The 24,186-nt window shown below is 43.5% G+C and overlaps 1 protein-coding gene across 3 annotated transcripts in view; it reads left to right on the top strand.

The window, feature by feature from the left end:
- The window catches only part of LOC140212134 (uncharacterized), a 143,150-nt gene extending 119,423 nt beyond the window's left edge, over positions 1 to 23,727 (top strand). For 2 of the 3 annotated variants that reach the window (XM_072282733.1, XM_072282732.1), the window contains 6 exons: positions 1,603 to 1,685; positions 10,341 to 10,439; positions 13,137 to 13,253; positions 17,801 to 17,956; positions 20,303 to 20,363; positions 20,471 to 23,727. In XM_072282733.1, the coding sequence (XP_072138834.1) occupies positions 1,603 to 1,685; positions 10,341 to 10,439; positions 13,137 to 13,253; positions 17,801 to 17,956; positions 20,303 to 20,363; positions 20,471 to 21,051 (1,097 nt within the window). In that variant the 3' untranslated portion in view covers positions 21,052 to 23,727. Of the gene's footprint in view, positions 1 to 1,602; positions 1,686 to 10,340; positions 10,440 to 13,136; positions 13,254 to 17,800; positions 17,957 to 20,302; positions 20,364 to 20,470 lie in introns of those variants that run through there. The other variant, XR_011889652.1, reaches the window with a different exon arrangement.
- The last annotated feature ends 459 nt before the right edge of the window (positions 23,728 to 24,186 follow it).

The following is a 24,186-nucleotide window of genomic DNA, read 5'->3' as shown; positions in this document are numbered from 1 at the left end:
GTCAGTTGTCCATGAAAGTGAGTCTGTGGGTTGTAGAATCAACTACACAAAACTGGTTCAAGTGACAAGAACACAACATCAATTGGCAAAGACCTGGGCCATAGCATCTTCTTGGACAGGAGGAACAGAAACCTGAAGTTCCACACTATGGGATGATTCCACTTCCCTTCGACCATTCAGTTCTTGAACCGTCCTTGCACACATCTAATCACTACTTCAGTAGAGGAAACACTATGCTCACTTTGACCAATTGTCACTACAATGGACTTTCTTCGTTCTAATTGTGTTCTTTATGTAACTTATGTTTTTCTTGTGAATGTTGTATCTGTCTGAGACACTGTTGCAAGTAAGTTTTCATTGCACATGTGAATACATGTACTTATGCATATCAAAATAAACTCAATGGACACCATTCATCAACATCACTGCCTTCTTTAACTTCTAATTCCACTAGTCAATGCAGAAACCTGTGCACTGGACGTTGTTCAGCCTACTGTATTTTGGTTGGTTGAAATGGAAAATCTGTCTCTGCCTTCAGCATCCTTTATGTCCCCATTCTCTCAACCACCTTCTAATATTTTAACTGAGTACATTTTATTTCCCCTCTTCTGTTTCATGTCCTTTATTTGTTGTTCTCTACCATCTCCTTCCCTCTTCCTCACTGCTTTTCCTCTTTTCTTCACTCACTTTCCTTCTTCTTTATCTTTCTTTATCTTTTTTCCACTCATTATCCTTTGAACTCTCTCTTTCTCTCCCTCTTTCCCTTTTCCCACTTTGTTCCTTTTCCTCTGTCCCTCCCACCCCTTCTTCTCCTTTTCTCTCTCCTCTCATTCTCTTCAAGGTCTTAATAGAATGATAATGTCAGTGATATTAAACAAGAAATTTGATGACATACACTATGTGGCCACTTTATTAGGTACAGGAATGGAACTCAGGTGCGGTCTCCTGTTGCTGTAATCCATCCACTTCAAGGTTTGACATGTTGTGCGTTCAGAAATGCTCTTCTGCACGCCACTGTTGTATTGCATGGTTATTTGAATTACTATCACCTTCCTGTCAGCTTCAACCTGTTTGGCCATTCTCCTCTGACCTCTATCATTTGCCCACAATTGTTTTTTTTGTTTCTCACACCATTCTGTATAAACTCTGGAGACTGCTGTGCATGAAAATCCCAGGAGATCAGAAACTTTGGAGATATTAAACCCATCCTGTCTGGCACCATCAATCACTCCACAGTCAAAGTCACTCAGATCACATTCCCATTTTGATATTTGGTCTGAATAACAACTGAACTTCTTGACCATGTCTGCATGCTTTGTTGCGTTGCATTGCTGTCACATGATCTGCTGATTAGATATTTACATTAATGAGCAGATGTACCTAATAAATTGGCCATTGATTGTATGTCAGTGATATTAAACTAATTCTGAATCTGAAGTATTTCTGTGTGTGTGTGTGTGTGTGTGTGAGAGAGAGAGAGAGAGAGAGTTAGTTGTAACCAAAACTCTATTAGTTGAGTCATAAAACTGTCTTCAATAATTATCCTTTCATCTCCCGTCCTGTGTTAGGTTTCAAATTTTTGATATTCCTTGTATTTTTCAGACTACTCCGATAGAAATTCTGAGCTGCGAGGAGGGAAGGATACCGCTCTGAAATCACTGAACGAGGCCCAAATTCTTACACAGGTAAGTGGATGTTCATTGGAAACTACTAGATACTCGAGGCTCTTTTTCCATATGCTGGAACTGTTAGTTTGAATTTCTCATTCTTGCAGATTAATTTAATTCAAAGCTCTTAAAATTACCTGGCTGTGAACTATTCCAACATTTTGAATGAAATTGGTGCATTTCTACATTGGCACTTCAATTAGGTGGATCAGAAACACTAGCATGGATTTGAGGGGCTGAATGGCCAGTTCCTCATGTTAATATGATACTATACTCTATACAGTTGATGTGGCAGCATCTATGGAGGTGAAGGGATAGTCGATACTTTGGGTTGAGACCCTACATCAAAACCGAAAATGTTGATCACTCACTCAACCTGAACCATCGAACTTTTATTCCTTCCATAGATGCTGCCTGACCTGCTCAGTTCCTCCACCATTTTGTGTGTATTGAGCACCCACAGAAGTTGCCTGACCCGTTGAATTCCTCCAGCAGTTTGTTCCTTTGCTGCAGATTTCATCATCTGCTGTCTCCTGTGTTTCCTGTGTACAGTCAATGATAATCTTTATTTCAGGAAGGCTCCACATCGGACTCCTGTGTACCCTTGATTTCTATCAAGCCATAAGTCACAGAATACTATCCATAAACATTTCCACCTCCAGGTTTGAAGCTTTTTGTCACCTGCCCTCCTGTATCTTGGTCAGTTATTGCATTCTTTGGGGTATTTCCTCCAAGTGAGAGAGGAATTTGCCAGCCTGTGACCCCGTGATGAGAGGATAGCCATTGCGCACAGCCACACTAGGACCTGCTCCTGGCTTTAATCCACAGGCAAAGGGTTCCAAGGAAACTGGACACCAGGCATCTTCTGCATGGGTGAGTGTGTGGGTACCTATCAATATGCACGTCCAGAAACACACATGTGTGGTTTAGGGCACAGATATTCTTGTCTGCTGTGGCCACCTCATTTCCACCCCTCTCTAACTGTCCCCTTGACCCCTCTCACCTTCATCCTACGTAAGCTCCTCTTCCTTGTCCCACCTATACCATAACCACCTCCTGCCCTTTCCTCAGATTCCCCCTTCCAACCTTCACCCACTCTATTGCCAAGCTGCAGTTTGGCTCATTCCTCTCCTCCTCTCCTGTTCATTCCCCCCTCCCCCACTCCCCTCAAATTTCCTCAATGCTCGCCCCTCCCCTCATTCTCTCCTCCTCTAGTCCCTCAAGTGCCCTCAATGTCCTCAAAGTCCCACCTCTCCTCCCATAGCCCTTCAAATGTCCTCAATATCCCTTCTCTCCTCAAATGAACTCTCCTTTCCTCCTTCCCCTCAAATGTCTTCAGGTATCCTTTCTAGTCCTCTCTCACTCTCCAGCCCTGAGAGCAACCCTGCCTAGTAACAGCCAGGGTCTAGGGTATCCTGTGACAATTACCTCAGACTGGAGAGCGTGCCAAGGTATTCCCAGCCTTACTCCTTCCTTTCCCAGATATGTTGTTCAGTCTTGAACACTTTGCCCTGTACTAGTGCTGCACTGAAGATCAGCCCTTTTATGAGGGTTCTCAAGCTGATCTGTGTCCCTCCCCTGCTTTTAAAGAAGGGGAGTTCAAAGTGTCATAGGGATCTGTCATAAAGGGCGTCAAACACTTTTGATCTTTGTTTTCAAAACCTGTATTTGCAATGAGGGACTGATAAGAAGGGCTGGTGTGACCAAACTGTGTGTTACTGAGGTGTGTGTAAACATGTGGCATCTAAATGTATACCTGGGATAGCACAGTTCAGCTACCCAAATTACTAGTGTCTGCTCTGTAAGTTATTAAATGAATAAAACATTTACATCAAGTGCAAAAAATAAGACCATTCTAGTGTAAAATGGTCAGTGTTGCTGTACTGAAGTAGTGATTAGAGTTGTTTTGGTTAGTTCAAGAAATGAATGATTGAAGGGAAATAGCTGTTCTTGAACCTGGTGCTGTGGAAATTTGAGAGAGAGAGAGAATAAATAAACCAATTTCAGGGAACAGCAGGAAGGAAAAGTGTTATTAATATTGTCTTAATTAAAAGTCTCATATTTATACAGAGCATTCCACAATCTTATGAGACAGAACTTAGAATATTACGCCCATGATGTTGGTTAGGCCTTTTAAACTACCTCTAAGATCAATTTAACCCTTCCTTCCTACATAGCTCTATTTTTTTTTATCATTCATGTGCCCAAGTTTCTTAAATGCCCCTCATGTATTTGCATCTACCACCACTCCCAGCAGGGTGTTCCACACACTCACCACTCCGTATAAAAAAGAAAACTTTCCTATGACATCCCCATTCTTTCCTTAAAATTATGCCCCCTCATGTTAGCCATGTCTGTCCCGGGAAAAAGACTCTGGCTGTCCACTTGAGATATGGCTATTATCATTTTGAACATCTCTAACAAGGCACCTCTCACCCTTCTCTCCAGAAAGAAAAGCCCTAGGTTGCTGCAACTACTCTCATAAGGCATGCTCTCTAATCCAGGCAGCATCCAGGTAAATCTCCTCACCATCCTTGCTGAAACTTGCACATTCTCCTAAGGCAACCAGAACTGAACACAATATTCCGAGTGGGGTCTAACCAGGATTTGCAACATTACCTCATGACTCATTAAATACAAGCAAAAGATCACAGCATACTTCACAGACAATGAAGTGCTGTGCAAGTCGTTGATCAGAACACGCTTGGAGTATTCTGTGAAGTTCTGGTCTCAGAGTTATTGAAAGAATATACAGTAATTCAGATGGAAAGGATGCAGAAAATACACATAAGGATGTTACCAGTACTGGAGGACTTGAATTATCAGGAGAGTCTGGATAGGCTGGGACTTTCTTTTCCGTTGTCGAGTAGGAGGCTGAGAAGTATATAAAATCAAGGATGAACACAGTCTTTTTCCCGTGGTAAGGGAGTCTAAAACCACTAGATGTGGGTATGAGTTGAGAGAGGAAAGATTAAAAGGGATTTGGGTGCAATGTTTTCACTTTTGAGGAGGTATGGAACAAACTGCCAAAGAAAATGATTGAAGCACGTACAATTACAATGCACAGGGACATGGATGAAAAAGGTTTAGCGGGATATGGGCCAAATGTTGGCAAAGGGAACTACTTTATTAGATTGCTGCATGAGTCTACAGATTAGGAAATATAATGGACAAATTATACATGGAAGTTCCCAATACATATTGTATTTAGTGTGTTCGTCCATCACGTCGATGAGGACCTCAACACCATTATGATGGTGTTGAGACTAGCACGTGGTTTGGATTTAAGTGAGGGAGAGTTGCGCAGCGTCAGCCCCACTCTCTCTTCCCAATTCCCATCTGGATCTAGTGGCAAGACAGAGTCAAGACGGCTGGAGATGGGTCTAGGCGCAGTGGATGACCAGGACGTCTTCTGTGTCTTGTCCTGCTCTACACGTTCCACGACGCTTGCAGAGACGGCCTTCTTGACCGTTGGACCTTCCATTGGTCTTGTCTGCTCAATCTGCCAGGATCTGTTTTCACATGCTGGGATAGACATCTCACTGAGAGTTTGAGACCCTATCTCACTGAGGGTTTGAGACCCGTCGGCTACCCTCACCTGGTTTAGCCGGCTTGTTGAAGCCGTTGGCCAGGGTGTGGCCGCTGTCGCATGCAAACAGCTACGGGGAGCCACAGGTGAGAGCTGAGTGCCAGGTGGGGACCAAAGGTGGACTAACCGCCTTGAAAAGGACCGACATGTTCCTCCACCAGAGGTGCTACCCCTCCCTGACACCCCAGACACCCCATTGTATTTAGTAATGTCGACTAGGCAGCAAGCCAGAACAACTCCTCTGAAACGGTGGCTTAGTATCTTGTGTAGAAAGAAGATGAACCTCAATACTGCACTATTACACCGTGCATTCCCCTTTGTATATTGCATTGGTCAGGATTTGGGGGTCGAAGAGCTGGAGTGGGACTTGAACCTACAACGTTTTGATTGGGAGACAAAAGGACTACCCACTCAGCCACAGCTAACATCTGGTTAAATCCCACTTCATTTCCTACCCATGTGGTCATCTGGCTAACAGTACTATTTCAGCCCATTTGTACTGGTTGTGTTGCCCACTTTCCTACTGCTGTGCCAGCTGGTACTGACTTGTTTTCAGCTCTGGTGAATTTAATAATGTCTTTCAGGAGAAAGAAGTTCATCTATTTCTCCTTCTAATCACTGCATAATCCCCACCCCATGCTGCATAACTAATCTTTGTTTAAACATCAGTGCTGTTAGATTTACAGGACTTTAATCAGAATCAGAATCAGAATCCTTTATTATCGCCAAGTATGGGGACACATACAGGGAAGTTGATGCCGGTTTCCCTGAGCTCTCGCTGTACAGAATCAAAAAGCAAACAAAACAATAGTGCAAATAATCGTGAACTATATACAATGAGGTATACCTGTGTATGTACAGGTGGACTTGGTTTATAATACAACTAAAATTCAAGTGTTCATAAGACTGATGGCATATGGAAAGAAACTGTTCTTGTACCTATTTGTCCTGGCATACAGTGATCTAAAGCGCCTACCAGAAGGAAGGAGTTGGAACAGGTGATGTCCAGGGTGTGATGGGTCTACAATGATGCTGCTTGCTCGCTTCCTGACTCTAGATGCATATAAGTCCTGGATTGAGGGCAGCTTCACACCGATAATCCTTTCCGCAGCCCTGACGATTCTTTGGAGTCTATTCTTGTCTTGTTTGGTAGCTGATCCAAACCAGACAGTGATGGACGAACCGAGAACAGACTGGACTATTCCTGAATAGAGCGGAGTCAGCAGCTTCTGAGGCAGGTTGTACTTCCTGAGTTGATGTAGGAAATACAACCTCTGCTGAGCCTTTTTGATAAGAGTGTCCGCATTGGGTGTCCACTTGAGGTCCTGGGAGATTGTGACACCCAGAAACCTGAAGGTCTCCACAGCAGACACAATACTGTTGAGTATAGTGAGTGGGGGAGTATTGGGGGGCTCCTCCTGAAGTCCACTGTCATCTCCACAGTCTTGAGCGTATTTAGCTCCAGATTGTTCTGACCACACCAGAGAGCCAGCCGTTCCATCACCTGTCTGTATGCAGACTCATCACCCTCACGGATAAGGCCAATGACAGTTGTGTCGTCTGCAAACTTCAGGAGTTTAACAAGAGGGTTGAAGTGAAGGGGGGTAAGGGGAGCAGTTTTTGTAATGCGGGGCGAGAAAGCAGATACTGAGATGTCAGGGTGATGGATGATGGGGGTTGCAGGTAGGTCTGTGTTTTGGCTTGGGGGAATGAAGGTGTTGAATCTACAACTTTGGACTGGTAACAAAGGACAACATTTTTTTTGTAAGTTTTGCTTCTTCAGAACATTTTTTGTTAATGATAGATTGCACGAAGCTGAACACAAATATAATTTTAAACTACTTGTACCTCATAGGAATTTGGAAATTAACTTTTATTGAATATAATGTGTTTAATCGCACAACAGTGCTGACACTTTGCAATAGTTCAACTAAGCCAAAAATGTTTTGTTGATGATTTTTTTTGGACTCACTGTCTGAGGTTTCTTGCTTAAGTGTCCAACAATAATCAACCAGCATTGATTGATCCATGTTGCCCTGATGCTATTTTTCCATGACTGCAATGTCCCGGTGAAACCTTTCACCATGCTCGTCACTGATAGTTCCAAGGTTTGCAAGAAGAAGTGTAACTAGGAATGCAGAAAATGAATCTTTAGTGACATGTTGCACTTCATGGTTTGTATGCTTGAAGCATGTTGTCAACAGCTGCTACATAGTTTGGTGCTCTGTAGTTGCCAAGAAAATTTTCAAGAATATCCTTGAATGCCTTCCATGTGATTTTCTCCAGTCCCAATAGAATTCTTCGAATTGCCTGTCATTGATGACCTGTTTTATTTGTGGACCAACAAAAATGCCTTCCTTAATCTCAGCATCAGTTATTCTGACTTGAATTATGAATTGAAATTAAAAAATATAGGCAATTTCATGAAAAATGGTGTGTGATGGGAAAACTCCATGCCGATTTTCATGATCTGCAATCCAAAATGCATAAGGTACACCCAGAACTATTCAAGAAGCAAAATCTTTGTTGACCAGTATAATAAACCCAACCCTAGCAGAACTGGCTTCATTGCTTGTTTAAAACAGGCTGCAATGCTAACTGTGCATACACAATGTTTATTGGCATGCTGTGGAAATCTGCCAGGGAAAATGTTAAATCTAATGAGTTATCTACTGTTGCCATCTAATGCATTTCAAAACAATCATTGTCATTTTAGACAGGGATGACGGAGGTTCAACAGCTCTATATTGGTGATCAGACAGTTTGCAGCTTTGTTATGAAGGCATTGCTCCATTTGCAGTGCCGCTTTATGCATTGACTTGACTTTTGAAACCTGGGGGCGGCTTGGTAATAGATACACTCTGACGGGTAAAGCAATGTTGCCAAGACTCATTGATGTAAATGAGTACATTGACATTTAAAACCTTTTCCACCCAAGTGATTTACTAATCCAACAGGAAATGGTCGGACATAAATTAGCAATTATCGTTCAGTTACATTATTGTGCAATGTAGCAGTGGAGAGAATAACCTCAGACAGCTTGACTAGTTTTTTAATCTGTGGTTGGTTTGCTGATGTGGCTGAAGGAGATGCTCATAGATGGAGGCTTTGATAGATTCCACTTTTTCATAGTCACAGAAACAGGTCCTACAGTCCACTGAGTCTCTGCTGACCTTCAACCACTCATTTCTACTACTCCTACATTAGTCCCATATTTACCCTCCAATATCCTCCAATATTGACTCCACCCAGAAGAGTCAATTGCCCACTTTGACACTTACGTACTTACTGCCCATTATGTTGCTGTTATTCCATCTCTGGCATTGTTCATGGCTTCATCATGTCTGCTCAGTAGCTTCCTCTTGGTTGTCACTACTGTTAGTCATGCAAGTCCTGGGTGGAGACTCAGGAATACCATCGCATTGAGATGTCGAAGGAATCTTCATTGCTGTTTCCGTAACAGTTTTATTTTACCAGTCAGAGTTTTAGCTGGAGGACCAGTGGACCACTCTTAGTCTGGCCTCAGTCCTTTGATCTGTTTGGCATGGGTGACCCTACCAAGAGCCAAAGCATAAAGCCCTGACTCCAGCCAACACACCTCTCTGGGCCATTGAGGCATGCAAGCCTCCAAACAGTACAACAAGGTTGTGGTCCTCGTGGAGGACTTTTACCCTTCTTACTCACCCTACATTCCCATTATTTGACCCTAGATTCTATCACTCATCTGCAGTGGTCTGTATCATCTTGGCATAAGACCATAAGACGTAGGAGCAGAATTACGCCATTCAGCCCATTGAGTCTGCTCCGCCATTCCATCATGGCTGATCCCAGATCCCAGCCAACCCCATACTATCAACTATCAACTTCCGCTGTAAATATACCCAGGGACTTGATCTCCACTGCAGAGCATTCCACAGATTCACTACCCTCTGGCTAAAAAAAAATCCTCCTTTCCTCTATTCTAAAAAGTTGCCCCTCAGTTTTGCGCCTGTGCCCTCTAGTTCTGGATACCACCACCATAGAAAACTTCCTCTCCACATCCACCTTATCTAGTCCTTTTGGTAGGTTTCAATGAGATCACCTTATATTCTTCTAAATTCCAGTAAGTGCAGGCCCAATGCTGCCAAATGCTACTCATTTGTCCGGTGTTCCCGATGTGGCCTTCTATATATTGGCGAGACCCGACGCAGGCTGGGAGACCGTTTCGCTGAACACCTACGCTCTGTCCGCCAGAGAAAGCAGGATCTCCCAGTGGCCACACGTTTTAATTCTGCGTCCCATTCCCATTCTGATATGTCTATCCACGGCCTCCTCTACTGTCAAGATGAAGCCACACTCAGGTTGGAGGAACAACAGCTTATATTCCGTCTGGGTAGCCTCCAACCTGATGGCATGAACATCGACTTCTCTCACTTCCACTAAGGCCCCACCTCCCCCTCATACCCCATCCGTTATTTATTTGTTTATTATTATAATATATATTTTTTTTTTCTCTCTCCTTTTTCTCTCTCTGTCCCTCTCACTATACCCCTTGCCCATCCTCTGGGTTTCCCCCCCCTCCCGCTTTCTTTCTCCCTGGGCCTCCTGTCCCTTGATCCTCTCATATCCCCTTTGCCAATCACCTGTCCAGCTCTTGGCTCCATCCCTCCCCCTCCTGTCTTCTCCTATCATTTCAGATCTCCCCCTCCCCGTCCCCCTTTCAAATCCCTTACTACTCTTCCTTCAGTGAGTCCTGATGAAGGGTCTCGGCCCGAAAAGTCAACTGTACCTCTTCCAATAGATGCTGCCTGGCCTGCTGCGTTCACCAGCAATTTTTATGTGTGTTGCTTCTCATATATTAACCCCTTCATTCCCAGAATCATCCTCGTGAACCTTCTCTGGACTCTCTCCAATGACAACACATCCTCTCTGAGATATGGGGCCCAAAACTGTTGACAGTACTCCCAAGTACAGCCTGACCAGTGTCTTATAAAGCCTCAGCACTATCTTTTTGCTCAGAATTCAGCCTAAACAGACTTTTTCCAGCAGACTTTAAAAGAGTAATTAATGAGTATGGTATAAAGGAGATCGTCTGTATTTTTCAGGGGCTTGAAGAGACCGTGAGCCTTGAACAGCGGTTCACCCAGACTCTTGAAGGAGAGAATCGCGACTTCAGCCGACGTAGCCAGCTGATGTCGGAACAGGTGAGACACCTTGGAAATGGAGCCAGGTTAATCATTTTTGTTTGTCTTGCGTGATCTGTGCTACAAACAGCTTTGGGCTTGCACATTCCCTCAGTGTAACTTGTTACTTGAGGATAACCTGCATTGCTTCATTGTGCCTAGAGGTCATAGAGTCATAGAACACCTCACGACAGAAAAAGGCCCCTTGGCTCACCTGGTCCACGCTGGACTATTAATCTGCCTACTCTGATCCACCTGCTCCTAGACCAGAGCCCTCTTTATCCCTCTCATCCATGTACCTATACAAATTTCTTAAATATTGAAATCAAACTCGCATCCGCCGCTTCTGGATGCTTTCAAGAAAGAGATGGATAGAACTCTTAAAGATAGCGGAATCAAAGGTTATGGGGATAAGGCAGGAACTGGATACTGATTGTGGATGATCAGCCATGATCACAGTGAATGGCGGTGCTGGCTTGAAGGGCCAAATGGCCTACTCCTGCACCTATTGTCTATTGTCTTTGGTCTATTGCTTCTGCAGGCTGCTTGTTCCACATTCTCACCACACTCTGAGTAAAGAAGTTCCACTTCATGAGATTGATACTCTTCTGAAAGGGGAGTGGAGATCATGGAGGACAAATTAACTAAAAGAGTGAGAGTTTAAGGACAAGAGTGGCGTAGCAAGCTGAAGTGGTGCTGAGAGGGAGTTCATTGATCAGGAGATTGGTGACTGAAGGTGTCATGTCTGAGTAATAAGCAGTTAGGAAAGGAACAGTTTGCATTATATATTTAGTTTTCCATCAAAGTTTAAAGGAACCATTATCAAAGTATGTACTGTATATGTCATCGTAAACTACTTTGAGTTTCATTTTCTTGCAGGCATTCACAGTAGGAAAGACAGGTATTTTGATTTGAAGAACACTTGTCGTGAGGCTCAGTGATGTAACCTGGGGTTATTGGGTGTCTTGGGTCTTTCAACATCAGACACCCTCACCAGGCGACCCAGCTGTGGTTAATCAAGCCACAACTTGTGTTCAGGTAGCATATGCTGCAGATCCCCATGGACGTGCTCTCTTCATCCAGAGCCACCCTGAATCTTCCTGCGCTGCCTCGGTGATGTTGCCGATGGCTCTCTGCCTCCTCGTACCAGTGACGCCCAATGCACTGAGGGCTCTGTGGAGAGACTGTCCAGCGAAGCCCCGGCTGCCCTCTTCAACAGGCATGTACTTTGCCTTCCATCCCTGCCTCCGACAGTCACTGACGAGTTCCTCATACCTGGCATTAGAATCAATGAAAAACTACACATAAACAAAGACCGACAAACAGCCAATGTGCAAATTAAAAAGTACATAAATTATACTGAGAACATGAGTTGTAGAGTCCATAGGTTGTGGAATCAGTTCAATGTTGAGATGAGTGAAGTTCTCCACATTGGTTCAGGAGGCTAATGGTTGAAGGAGGCTTGTGGTGTGGGATCTAGGGCTCTTGTAACTCCTTCCCAACGCCAGAAGTGAGAAGGGAGCATGGTTTGGAAGGCCGGGGTCTTTGATGATGGATGTTGCTTTCTTGTGGCAGCCCTCCTTATAGACGTCTCAATGGTGGGGAGGATGTTGCGGGAACATTTATGTCCAGCTGAGGTGAGTTGGGGAAAGCAATTGTATTATCAATTTGAGCAGGTGGCTGGGTGTAAGTTTAACAATGCTGAAAGTGTACAACCAACAATATGTTGACTTTTAAAAGTTGGAAAAACTCAGCAGGGGTCAGGAAGCTTCAACAGACAGAGCAACAGAGTTCATGTTTCAGATGAAGGCGTTCAGCATCAAGAAATACACCCAGTGGCCACATTATTAGGTATACCTATGCACCTCGTTACTGCAAATATCTAATCAGCCAATCACGTGACAGCAACTCAATGTATAAAAGCCTGCAGACATAGTTAAGAGGTTCAGTTGTTGTTCAGACTACAATCAGAACAGGGAGGAAATGTGATCTAAATGACTTTGGCTGTGGAATGATTATTGCTGCCAGACAGGGTGGTTTGAGTATCTCAGAAACTGCTGATCTCCATGGAACGGTCTCTAGAGTTTGCAGAGCATCTAGCAAAAAAACAAAGCATCCAGTGAGCAGCAGTTCTGTGGGTGAAAACACCTTGTTAATGAGAAAGGTCAGAGGATAATAGCCACAGTAACTCGAATAACCAGGCGTTACAATAGTACTGTGCAGAAAAGCAAAGCATCTCTGAATGCACAACATAACAAACCTTGAAGTGGATACTTCTTCTACAGCAACAGAAGCCCACAATCATAGAGAAATGCAGTATATACAGTACAGGGATAAACAGTTTATTTTTTGTTTCCAGCTTTCTGTGTTTGTTTTCTCTTGAGTATCCTGGATGTAGGGGATATCTTGCTTCAAAGAAGTGGCTTTATCTGTAGCAGACACACTACGGGACAAATGCTCACCCCTGTTGAAGCTTATTTTCATTGTAACCCACTTGCAATGTGATTAGTCGATCATTTAGTGGTCTTTTAATATTCCCATTCAATGCAATACACACAAAATGCTGGAGGAGCTCAGCAGGGCAAGCAACATCTATGGAGAAGAATACACTCTTCTGTTTGCGATTGAACAATAGGCAGCATAGAGTCTTAAAGAACTTTACTCTTGTATCAATACTATGCAAAGGATACTATGATAGCTTTCCTGCTTTTTCAACAGCTGGTTGCCTTGGCAAAAGAGCAAGAAGATCTGATAAAAGCTTACAACAACCTACCAGATGACAGGAAAGGGGAGACTTCTGTTGAATATTGGACCCCCAGGTCACACCTTGTCCGGGTAACTATGTTCCATCATGATCTACCTTATGAGAGCACCACCTTTCATTTTCAAACAAACAACCATTCTGATTAAATTAAATCTTTAAAAAAAATCACACTTCCATAGTAACAGAACCGGAGTTTGGAAGGGAACAAGCAAGCATTCTTCAGTAGTATAAAATGAACTGTAGTTCATCAAAACAAAGTCTCTAAGGACTCAAAGAATGGTCTCAGTTTCTGTATGAGAAGTTGGGTGCAGGATTGAGTTACAGCACAGCGCTGGCTGCATACAGTTGCTCATTGTCTCCAGGCGTTCACTGTTCACTTAATAGGTTCGAACTTGCTGGACTGCTGTTCAAAAAGTTTAAAGTTCATTGTAAATTTATGTACATATATGTCACCTTATACTGCCCCGAGATTCATTTTCTTGCGGGCATACTCCCTGAGATTCGTCTTGTTGCAGGCATACTCTGTAAATTTAAGAACCATAATAGAATCAAGGAAAGACAGAGTGGACAAACAACCAATGTGCAAAACACAACAAACTACGTGAGAAAAAAATAGCAATAATAACCTTAACCCTAACCCACCACTCCCCTGTAAAAAAAACTTGCCTGGCACGTTTCCTTTGAACTTACTCCGTCTCACCTTAAATGCATGTCCTCTGGTATTAGACTTTGCAACCTTGGGAAAAAGGTACTGGACGTCTACTCTATCTATGCCTCTCCTAATTCTATAAACCTTTACCAGATCTCCCATCAGCTTCCACCGCTCCAGGGAAAACAAGCCAAGAGAATCCAGCCTTTCCTTGTAGATGCCATCTAATCTAGGCAGCATCTGGTAAATCTTCATTTATAGTTGCTGTTATCTGCTCCATCCCTATAATTCTCCAAAGACCCTCTGCCCTAATTTCACCCTTTGGAGGTTCCTCACCTGATCTGTCATTGATGATGTCTTCACCCACCAAGATACCAGGTGCTAGAAATTTGCTTCCTAAACTTCTCTACCCCTCTTCCTTTGAGACATTTTAAGTTCTTCCTTTCCATGAAATTTACTATAATTTTCCACATTTCTACACTACCATGGGTGTCGCAGTAGCATAGCCATTAGCACCACACTATCACAGCTCAGGACTCGGAGTTCAATCCCGGCACTGTTCTGTAAGGTGTCTCTGTACACTCACCCCCATGGAATGTGTGGGATTTCCTCGGATGCTCCGGTTTCTTCTCGTATTCCAAAGACATACCGTGTAGGTTAAGTGGTCAGTGTAAAAATTGCCCCGGGATTAGGTTAGGGTTAATCAGGGTTGTTGGGGTAGCATGGCTCAAAGGACCAGAAGACCCTACTCTGCGCCGTATTGTTAAATAAATGAATGAATGAATGAATGAATGAAAGAAAGAAAGAAAGAACCCCCTAAATCAGCGTATCAATTTGTTGGTGGTGGTAAAGGGATTTAGAATGAATTTGCCACATTAATAGTACTTGTTGTTGAGCAAAACCACTTGACCCATCAACTAAGAGGTGGCCCACATGCCAAAAAAAACTGCATCTTTTTCCAGGTCTTTAATGTAGCAGTTGGTGTAATTGCTTTACAGTGCCAGCAAACACCAACCGGGGTTTGCTTCCTGCCATTGTCTGTACGTTCTCCCCGTGGGTTTCCTCTGTGTACTGTACTTTGGTTCCGTCCCACATTCCAAAGACACATGGTTAGGGTTGGTGAGCTGTGAGCATGCTGTGTTGGTGCCAGAAGTGTGGGGACACTCGCAGGCTGCCCCAGCACAATCCTCAGATTGTGTTGGTCAAGTGACACATATCACTGTATGTCTCACAGTACGTGTGACAGGTAAATCTCATCTTTCAAATGAAAGACCTTTAAAAATCATTCCTCCACCACTAGAGTCTTGTCCCAGCAATGAGTACTGTCCACAACAAAGGTGGGTATCTGGAATATCCTGCCAGGGAAGTGGTAGGTGCAGGTACAGTCGAGGGGTTTAAGAAGCTCTTCAATTGGTGCATGAGTGTGCAGAGAATAAAACAATATTGAACGTGTGCAGGCAGAAAGGATTAGGTGTCATTCACTTTATTAGTTAGGGACAACGTCTGTGTACTGTTCTATATTCTATAACGATAACCTCCCGCTATCAGGTAACTAGTCTGGCTGATGCTTTTCTACTCTGAGTAATTAACTCTCGATCAGGAATCCCAACCTTGTCGCTGGTCCCCTTGCTTAATGGTATTGATCCGTGACATGAAAAAGATTGGGAGACCCTGCTCTAGATGAACCATTCTTCTCTAAAATCATCCCTTCAATGCTTCCTATCCAACTAGAAATCTGCATTTCTCCAACCCTTCATGTTGACCCAACTCTAAATGGAGGGACAAAGCATTTCCCTTTACTCCATTTTTATTTTGGATATTGATGTTTGAAGTGCAGTAGTTTTCAAAGCGTTAGAAGTGTTGGCTGAGCGGTATACTGAGTCACAGTTCAGGTCTTGTGGATGGAATTCTAAACCTGGAACTACAGCGGAGAACTGAGAAACTGTGGCTTAGCTGGGATTGCCATTTCGACGTGACATTAAAACAAGCCTGAGTCACAGTCCAATTGCATTTTTTTGAAGATTAATATTCATCCCTCTATCGACTAGAAATTCACCTGTCTAGCGCTGTGATTTTGTGTGCTGTGAGACTGAATTTGAATTTTAGCTAAAACATGATTATTGTCAACTCACAGACTCAATTCATGGGTATACACTCAATCAAAGTTGCTGGTGAACGCAGCAGGCCAGGCAGCATCTCTAGGAAGAGGTACAGTCAACGTTTCAGGCCGAGACTGTACCTCTTCCTAGAGATGCTGCCTGACCTGCTGCGTTCACCAGCAACTTTGATGTGTGTTGCTTGAATTTCCAGTATCTGCAGAATTCCTGTTGTTTGCGTGTACACTCAATGGTCACTTTATTTGGTACCTCCTATGAATATTCAGCTGGCCACACCGTGTATCTTCATGGCTATCTGCTGCTGTAGCCCCTCTACTTCAAGGTTTGACATGTGCATTCAGAGATGTTTTTTGGCACATCTTGTTGTAACACTTGGTTATTTGAGTTACTGTTGCCTTTCTGTCAGCTTGAATCAGTCTGGTCATTCTTCTCTGATTTCTCTCATCAACAAGGCAATTTGCCCACAGAAACGTTACTCACTGGTTTTTTTTTTCGCTTTTCGTATCATTCCCTGATACTTGCAGTGTGTGAAAATCCCAGATCAGCAGTTTCTGAGATACTCAAACCATCCCATCTGACACCAACAATCATTCCAGAGCTAAAGTCACTTAGATCACGTTTTTCCCCCATTCAAGTGTTTGATGTGAAGAAAAGCTGAATCTCTTGACCGTGTCTACGTGTTTATGCAATACATTGCTGCCACATGATTGGCTAAGAAGATGAACATTAATGAGCAGGTGTAGCTAATATAGTGGCCACTGGATGCATGCTATACTCTCTGTGTGAATACATAGTAGGAATCCAGTACAATGATGTCAAGCAATGTGTGATGTACATGTTCAAAGTAACATGCAAAATTGTTCTGCACATTCAATGGCTGAAAACAAGTCGGGCACTTTTAACACAGTAAACGGTTAGGATCTGCGACCCTTTATCAGAACAGAGGGCTCTGATGAAAGGAGACATAAGGGACTGCAGATGCTGGAATCTGAAGCAACAAAAAAAGTGATGAGGGAACTCCCAGGAAGCATCTGTGGAAGGAAATGGGCAGTGGGTGATTTGAAGCCTCTCATCCCAAAATGTCATCTGTCCATTTCCTTCCATAAATAAGGAGGAACATGCATAAAGTGCTGTTAGAACTTGGCAGCGTTAATGGAAATGAATGAACATTCTTCAGGACTGAGAAGGAAGGCAGAAGACGCCAGAATAAAATGGTGGGGGGGGGGGGTGCGGTAGGAGGCTGGCTGGAAGGTGATAAGTGAAGCCAGGTGGGTGGGAAAGGTGAAAGGCTGGAGAAGAAGGAATCTGATAGGAGAGGAGAGTGGACCGTGGGTGAAAGGGAAGGTGGGGGAAGGTGATAGGCAGGTGAAAAGAGGCAAGAAGCCAGAATGGGGACTAGAAGAAGCCAGCCTGGGTGGGAATAGATCCCTAGAGGTCATAGGTTTGGGGTGAGAAGTGAAACAGGAGGGCAGAGTGGACCATAGGGAAAAGGGAAAGAAGAGGAGATCTGGGGGAAGTAATAGGCAGGTAAGAAGAGGTGAAAGGTCCGAGTAGATAGTAATGGAAGAGGGGAGTGGAATTTGTTTACCGGAAGGAGAAATTAATATTCATACCATCAGGTTGGAGGCTACCCCTCTATAAATGTTGCCTGGCCCACTGAATTCCTCCAGTGCTTTTTGTGTTGTTCTGATGGAAGGTCTTGGAGCTGAAACATTAAATGTTTCTCTCTCCTCAGATGTGGCCTACCCTGCTGTTTCCAGCTTTCTAGTGCTGAAAGGGTTGTAAGAGAAGCTATAGAAACACTAGTCTTTCCCACAGATTAACCTGTCACTTTTTTTTTTGCTTGAGACAGAATGTGGGGGAGATGTTGAAATCCCAGGAGGAGCAGCAACGGAGTCTAGAGGAGCAGAACCAGAGGCTGAAGGACTATGCTGCCTGTCAGAACTTTCAGAAGCTAGAGGAGGAAATGCAACAGCTGCAGCACCAATTGCACACTAAAAGACAAAAGGTAATCACAATATTCTTTGAAATGCACATTAGAGCATTAAAGTTTAAATCTTGGTGTTTCAGCACTCCGTAAAAGCTTAGTGCAACCTTTTTGACATTTTCCATTTCTAACAAAGCAGTGATCACTTTGCAATGAGGTGGACGAAATGTCCTAAGCAAGAAGTTCAAAGATTCATTTTATTATTAAAGAAAGTACACAGAATACAACTCTGAGATTCATCTTCTCCAGATAGCCATGAAATACAGAAAACCCATGGAAGTCATTGAAAGAAAAGACATCAACCACACCCCCCACATGAAAAAAGAGATAAAACTCACAAACCCCAACCCCTCCTTCACACAGAAACTAACAGATCACCCACCCGTACTAAAATATCAACCCTCCCAACCCCTCTCTCTACCTGAAACATCGACTGTTTACTCTTTTCTGTAGATGTTGCCTGACCTGCTGAGTTCCTCCAGCATTTTGTGTGTGTTGGTGGTGTATTCAAGAAAGCTTAACATCATGTCCAAAGGTAGATTCAACTGTAGGTCTTAAGGGAGGGAGAATCGCAGAGGCATTTCATCAGCTAATAGTTGAGCAATGGGAGCCAGTGTACAAGAAGAGCTGAGACAGATCTGGAGTTAATAAGTGAAGATCTTAGGACTACTGGAGACAAAAGTTGGGGATAGGCAAGACTGAGAAGCAATTTAAAGGATGAGAATTTAAAAATGGAGGCATTATGGTGCTTCAGGCCAGTGGTCCCCAACCACCGGGCCGCAAAGCATATGCTACTGGGCCGCGTAGAAACAATATTATTTGGCGATATGAAATGATATGAGTCAGCTGCACCTTTCCTCATTCCCTGTCACGCACTGTTTTGGCTTGAAATAACCTACCAAATCATACCAAATAACACATAAAACCTAAAATAACACTAACATATAGTAAAAGCAGGAATGATAAATACACAGCCTATATAAAGTAGAAATAATGTTCGTACAGTGTAGTTTCACTTATCAGAATCAGGAAGATTAAGCCAAAATCGATTTGTAGAAAAAATTCTGCACGTACACGCATGCGCACACAGGTGCCCGCGCGAGGCTTCATAGTCATTGTAGTCTTTCTCGGGGTAAACACAAGTGTCCCGTATTTGACTGCTACTTTTGTCCCTTATTTGGGAGTGAGAAAGTTGGCAACCCTACTTGAACAACCCGCCCCCGGTTGGCCGGTCCACAAGAATATTGTCAATATTAAACTGGTCCGCGGTGCAAAAAAAGTTTGGGGGCCCCTGCTTTAGGCCAATGCTCTAACCGATAATTCTCGATAACATTGTGTCAGTGAGATCTTGTTAGTTAGAATAGAGATAGCACGATTGTTAGAGACTGAGATATCACTTGTGAAGTAATAAAAGATACAAATTGTAGAGGGTAATAATCTAGCCTATATAAGATTCAGATATAGTGACCCTATTATGGTTTGAATTGGGTGGTAGACTGAGACTTCACGTTTATTGTGCCTAGGATGGGATTCCAGGGATGGTAATGGAAGCAAGTAAAATAGTGACATTGAAAAGGCATTTAGATCACAAGATCACAAGACAAAGGAGCAGAAGTGGGCCATTCAGCCCATTGAGTCTGCTCCACCGTTCCACCATGAGCTAAACTACTCTCCCATCTAGTTCCAATTTCAGGAAATATGAACGTGCAGGGAATGGAGGGACACGAATCCCATATAGAAAGAAGAGGTTTAATTTCAATTTGGTATTGTGCTTTGTAAACACAATCTTGGCACCGCGAACCGCTGAGAATATTTACCTGAAGCATTGTCGCAGGAAAACAGCGTGTATAAGCAGGGACCCTCACCACCCAGGACATGTTCTCTTCTCAATGCTGCTATCAGGAAGAATGTACAAGAGCCTTAAAACTCGCACCACCAGGTTTAGGAATAGTTACTGCCTCTCAACTAGGCTTCACTTGCCTCATCATTAAAATGGACTCATTTTCAAGGACTCTTCATCTCATGTTCTTGATGTTTATTGATATTACTGTTTCTTCTTTTTGCACTTGCACAGTTTGTTGTCTTCTGCTCTCTGGTTGGAAACCCTAATTTGGCAACCATTCACTGATTCTGTTACAGTTACTATTCTATCGACTTGTTGAGTATACCCACAAGAGAATGAATCTTGGGGTTGTATATGGTGTAATATATGTAGTTTGATAATAAAATTCACTTTGAACTTCAGACACTGGGCTGCAGGGCTTGTTCTTGCACTGCACTATTCTGTATTCTGTTCTTTAGGGAGTTTGTTATCCAATTCCTGATAAAGTACCAACTTTGTAAACATGCTCCTTTCTTCTATTTTAGATGGCTGCCATGGCTTGTGAAATGGAATTGCTGAAACACAGAAATGAAGACCTGATGAAAGGTGAACTGCTGTGATCTCTGCCGCTGCTTTCGGGCGCACAGTCCCTTGTTCTGAAGTTCATGTTGACCTCTGACTGTTCTCTCCCCCCACTCTTTCCTACCCAACAGCTCAAGTGATGGGTGACCAGCCGATGGAGAAGAGCCGACCTTCATCTCTCGCTGCATCTGGGACAGAAGCTGAACTGAGGGCTTCAGATGGGCGATTTGTCAGTCCGTGGGCAGCTCACTCTTTTCAGGAGTACAGGCCTTTTAACCGAAGGGGCAGAGATCTCTCCCCATTCCGAAGGGAAGATATGACCTCACCTTCCAAGGCCAGTGCACGAAATGCAAAAGTTGGCCAGAGTTACTTTGAGGCCCTGTTTTCTGACCAAGGCTCTGAGATTGCTCTGCTTCCAGAGGCAAGGCTGAGTGGGGTTCCACCAATCCCACTGCAGCCCAAGGGAGCCAGCACACCAGACAGGCCTCTATCACCCTTGCCCCTGAGCAGGACTCCATCTCCTTCCAGGCCCAACTGCCCCATCCCACCTCTGAGCGCGGGCAAGTCACCTCCCGATTGCTCCTCAGCTTCTGAGGTCCAGAATGAGGACGAGAAGCCATCTGGAAGAGCAATGTCGTCTGCAGTTAAATGTTCTCTTCTCTTATCTCCTAGGCCCTTTAATATGCACAGGGTGAATCTGAATAAAAAATAATGTAGCTGTGTCCTTTAGGAAGGAATCAAGATCGTAAAAAGCTGCTAAATTGAAGAACAAAAATGAATGAAGCTCTCAATCTTTAAGGAGCATTGTCTTCTTGATAATCTTTGACAAGCTTATTAATTTTACGAGGCTGTTGCTTGCTTGTCACTATAATATGTGGTTCAACACAGCAAATAATATTGCACTGCAGGTTTGTTTACGATCCAAGATAGATTTCCTTTTTCTGCCACTGTGTTTATTCCTTTGCACTGTTGAATGATTCCATATCCAGTGCTGAGGCAGGGTTTCGATCCAGAACGTGCCTCCATAGATGCTACCTGGCCCACTCAATTCCTCCAGCAGTTTGGTCTTTTTTTTTTGCTCTATTTGCATAAGAGGTTAGGAACCTGGAATTCTTTCATGACTGACAAAGTTGGTTTTAAATCAGCAACTGATAGGTTTTGGTTAACCAAAGACATTAAAGAAATTGGGGTGAAGCTGGGTGTATGGATGGTATAATGGATTGGACATTCTATTCAGGCACAGGTGAGACATTGGAGCTGCCTACAATTTGACTAGAGCTATGGACTTGGTGAGTCCTAATTTGGAGTACTGTGTGCAGTTCTGATCACCATTCTCCCGGAAATGTGTCAATAAGAGTGAAAGAGTATAGAGAAAATTTGCAAGGATGTTGCCGGGACGAGAGACCCTGGGTTATAGTGAAAGGTTGAATAGCTTAGGGCTTTATTCACTGGAGCGAAGGAGATAAATGTAAGCCGGCTTTTTCTACTGAGCTTGGGTGAGACTAGAACTAGAGGTCATAGGTTAAGGGGAACGTGAGGGGGATCTTCTTTACTCAGAGAGTGGCGAGAGTGTGTAATGAGCTGATGCCAGGTTTGATTTCAGCAATTATGAGAAGTTTGTTTAAATACATGGATAGGATGGGTATGAAGGGGAGAAAAGGATCAGCCATGATTGAATGGCGGAGCAGACTCGATGGGCCAAATAGCCTAATTCTGCTCCTGTGTCTTATGGTTCAAGTGCAGGTCAATGAGACTCATTCAGCACAGACTTGATAGGCCGATGGGCCTGGTTCTGTCCTGTATTGCTCTATGACTGTGGTTCAATGGATGAGGGGAGGATCTTCTTTATGCTTACTTCCGAGAAATCGCGACTGCACCAGGAGGTTGTTCCCAATGTCATCCACAGGTTTCCTGAACAGCAACTGAATAAGTGCAGTGCTATTGGGTACAGCTCCTCTCTGTAAAATGCAATCCAAAATGTTGGATTATCGTATCAATGGACCTTTGAAAAAAATTTGGACAGTATTTTATGAAAATAGTTGCCATAGATTCAAATGAGATCTACTAGATCTCCTGAGATGGTTCTTAAATGACAATTATTTCATTCTTCTAAAAAAGCAAAATGTACATTTCATCTTTGACCATGACCCCACTCTGAATTGGTGACTGTGGCTCAGTGTGGACATTCCCGATTCTTGGGCAGGATCCTACAGTTGTGAGGGGTGGGGAGGGAGGAATAATACCCTTGCTGAAGGAGAGCTGCATCACTGGAGGTGCTGTCTTCAGAGTGAAACATTAAGCTCCCTCCTGAATGGAAAAAGCCCACATCATAGTTTAACGGTAGAGTAGAGGAGATCTTCTCAACGTGCTGGCCAGTATCGCATAAACAGATTGCCTGGTACCTTTCTCACATCTTTTGTTTGCAAGACTCCTATGCACTGGCTGCTGGGTTGCTGACAATGTAGCAGCGTCTACTATTTATAATTCATTGGCTGTAAAATGCACTGGAACCTTCTGAGCTCATGCTTTGGCTTTCTTTTAGCTCAGTCCTTAATCTGTATAGAACAAATCTTCATAAGAAAATGCAGAATGTATCACTTCATGAGAGATAAACTGACTAAGCCTGGCTGGATCAACTTTGATGGAAAAAATGGGAAGAATACAGAATCGATATCTGGTTGTTTGTCTTCAAGGTTCTACCATTCATTTAGACCAGGGGTTCCCAACCTTTTTTATGCCGTGAATGAATTTCAACTCCACCAGGAGGTTATTCCCAGGGCCATGTACATGTTTCTTGAACAGACCCCAGGTTGGGAACCATTGATCTAGACAGAGGGGCATATTACACTGTCCAGTTAACCATCCTACCCACACATTTTTGGAGTGTGGGAGGAAACTGTGGCACCCAGAGGAAGCCACTCGTCAGTGGGAAAACGTGCAAAATTTCACACACAGAGCACCGGGCTTCGGGATTGAACCCAGGTCACGGGAGCTCTGAAGTCTTATCCCTCCCAACTGCACAGCAGTGCCACCCTCATATTCAAAGTTAGACCATGCTATAATGCTTCTCCTTGTCCCATTTTTGAACATCCAGGTTCCACAGAAGATGGTAGGATTAAAAATAACGTTGAGATAACTTTGTTTCCAATGTAAAATGATAGGAACATTATTTAATTAATGACATCTTGAAAGTGAGAATTCTTGGCCTAGATTTATTAAGCTCCCTAGAAGAGTTGTTAAGGTTTCTGAAAATTCGGCATTTTCTATGAAAAATTAGTTCTACATATTTATGCAGCATCAAAGTTAATGACGGTCCCCAGTCAGAGCACTGGCAATGTTGTTATGGCAGTCACGATATGTGGAATATGTTTGTTTCCTTACCTTGCTGATCCTGTGAAGCCTTGTATTTAGCATGTTTTCTGATTTGTGACATGTTGTTCATTACAACCAGAGCTGCACCTATACTGTTGTATCATGTGGTCTTTTGTCGGAATACTGTGCTTTGTTTCTCTGCTGCCCATTACACCACGGGCATTTTGGGTAGCAAATGAAGGTCCTTCATCTCTGGTGGTGATCAGGGCTTCCCTCTTGTGTGAGTTGCGCAGTTTTCACTACCGTCAGTCACGCAAGTTCTGGGTGGAGACTGTTGTACTCAGATGTAGAAGGATTCTTCATTGCTGTTTCCAAAATAAATTTGTTTCACAAGTCAGGGTTGTTTGCCCTGAGCGGAACCCTTGAACCCAGAGGACCGGTGGACCACTCTTAATCTGACCTCTACCCTTTGCCCTGTTGGGCATGGGTGACCCTACCAAGAGCCAAAGCGTAAAGCCCTGACTCCAGCCAACAC

The sequence above is a fragment of the Mobula birostris genome, chromosome 18 (assembly GCF_030028105.1).
Source record: "Mobula birostris isolate sMobBir1 chromosome 18, sMobBir1.hap1, whole genome shotgun sequence".
Classification (NCBI taxonomy): Eukaryota; Metazoa; Chordata; class Chondrichthyes; order Myliobatiformes; family Myliobatidae; genus Mobula; species Mobula birostris.
Note: the sequence above shows the minus strand (reverse complement) of the source record. Positions and strands in the feature narration are given on the sequence as shown.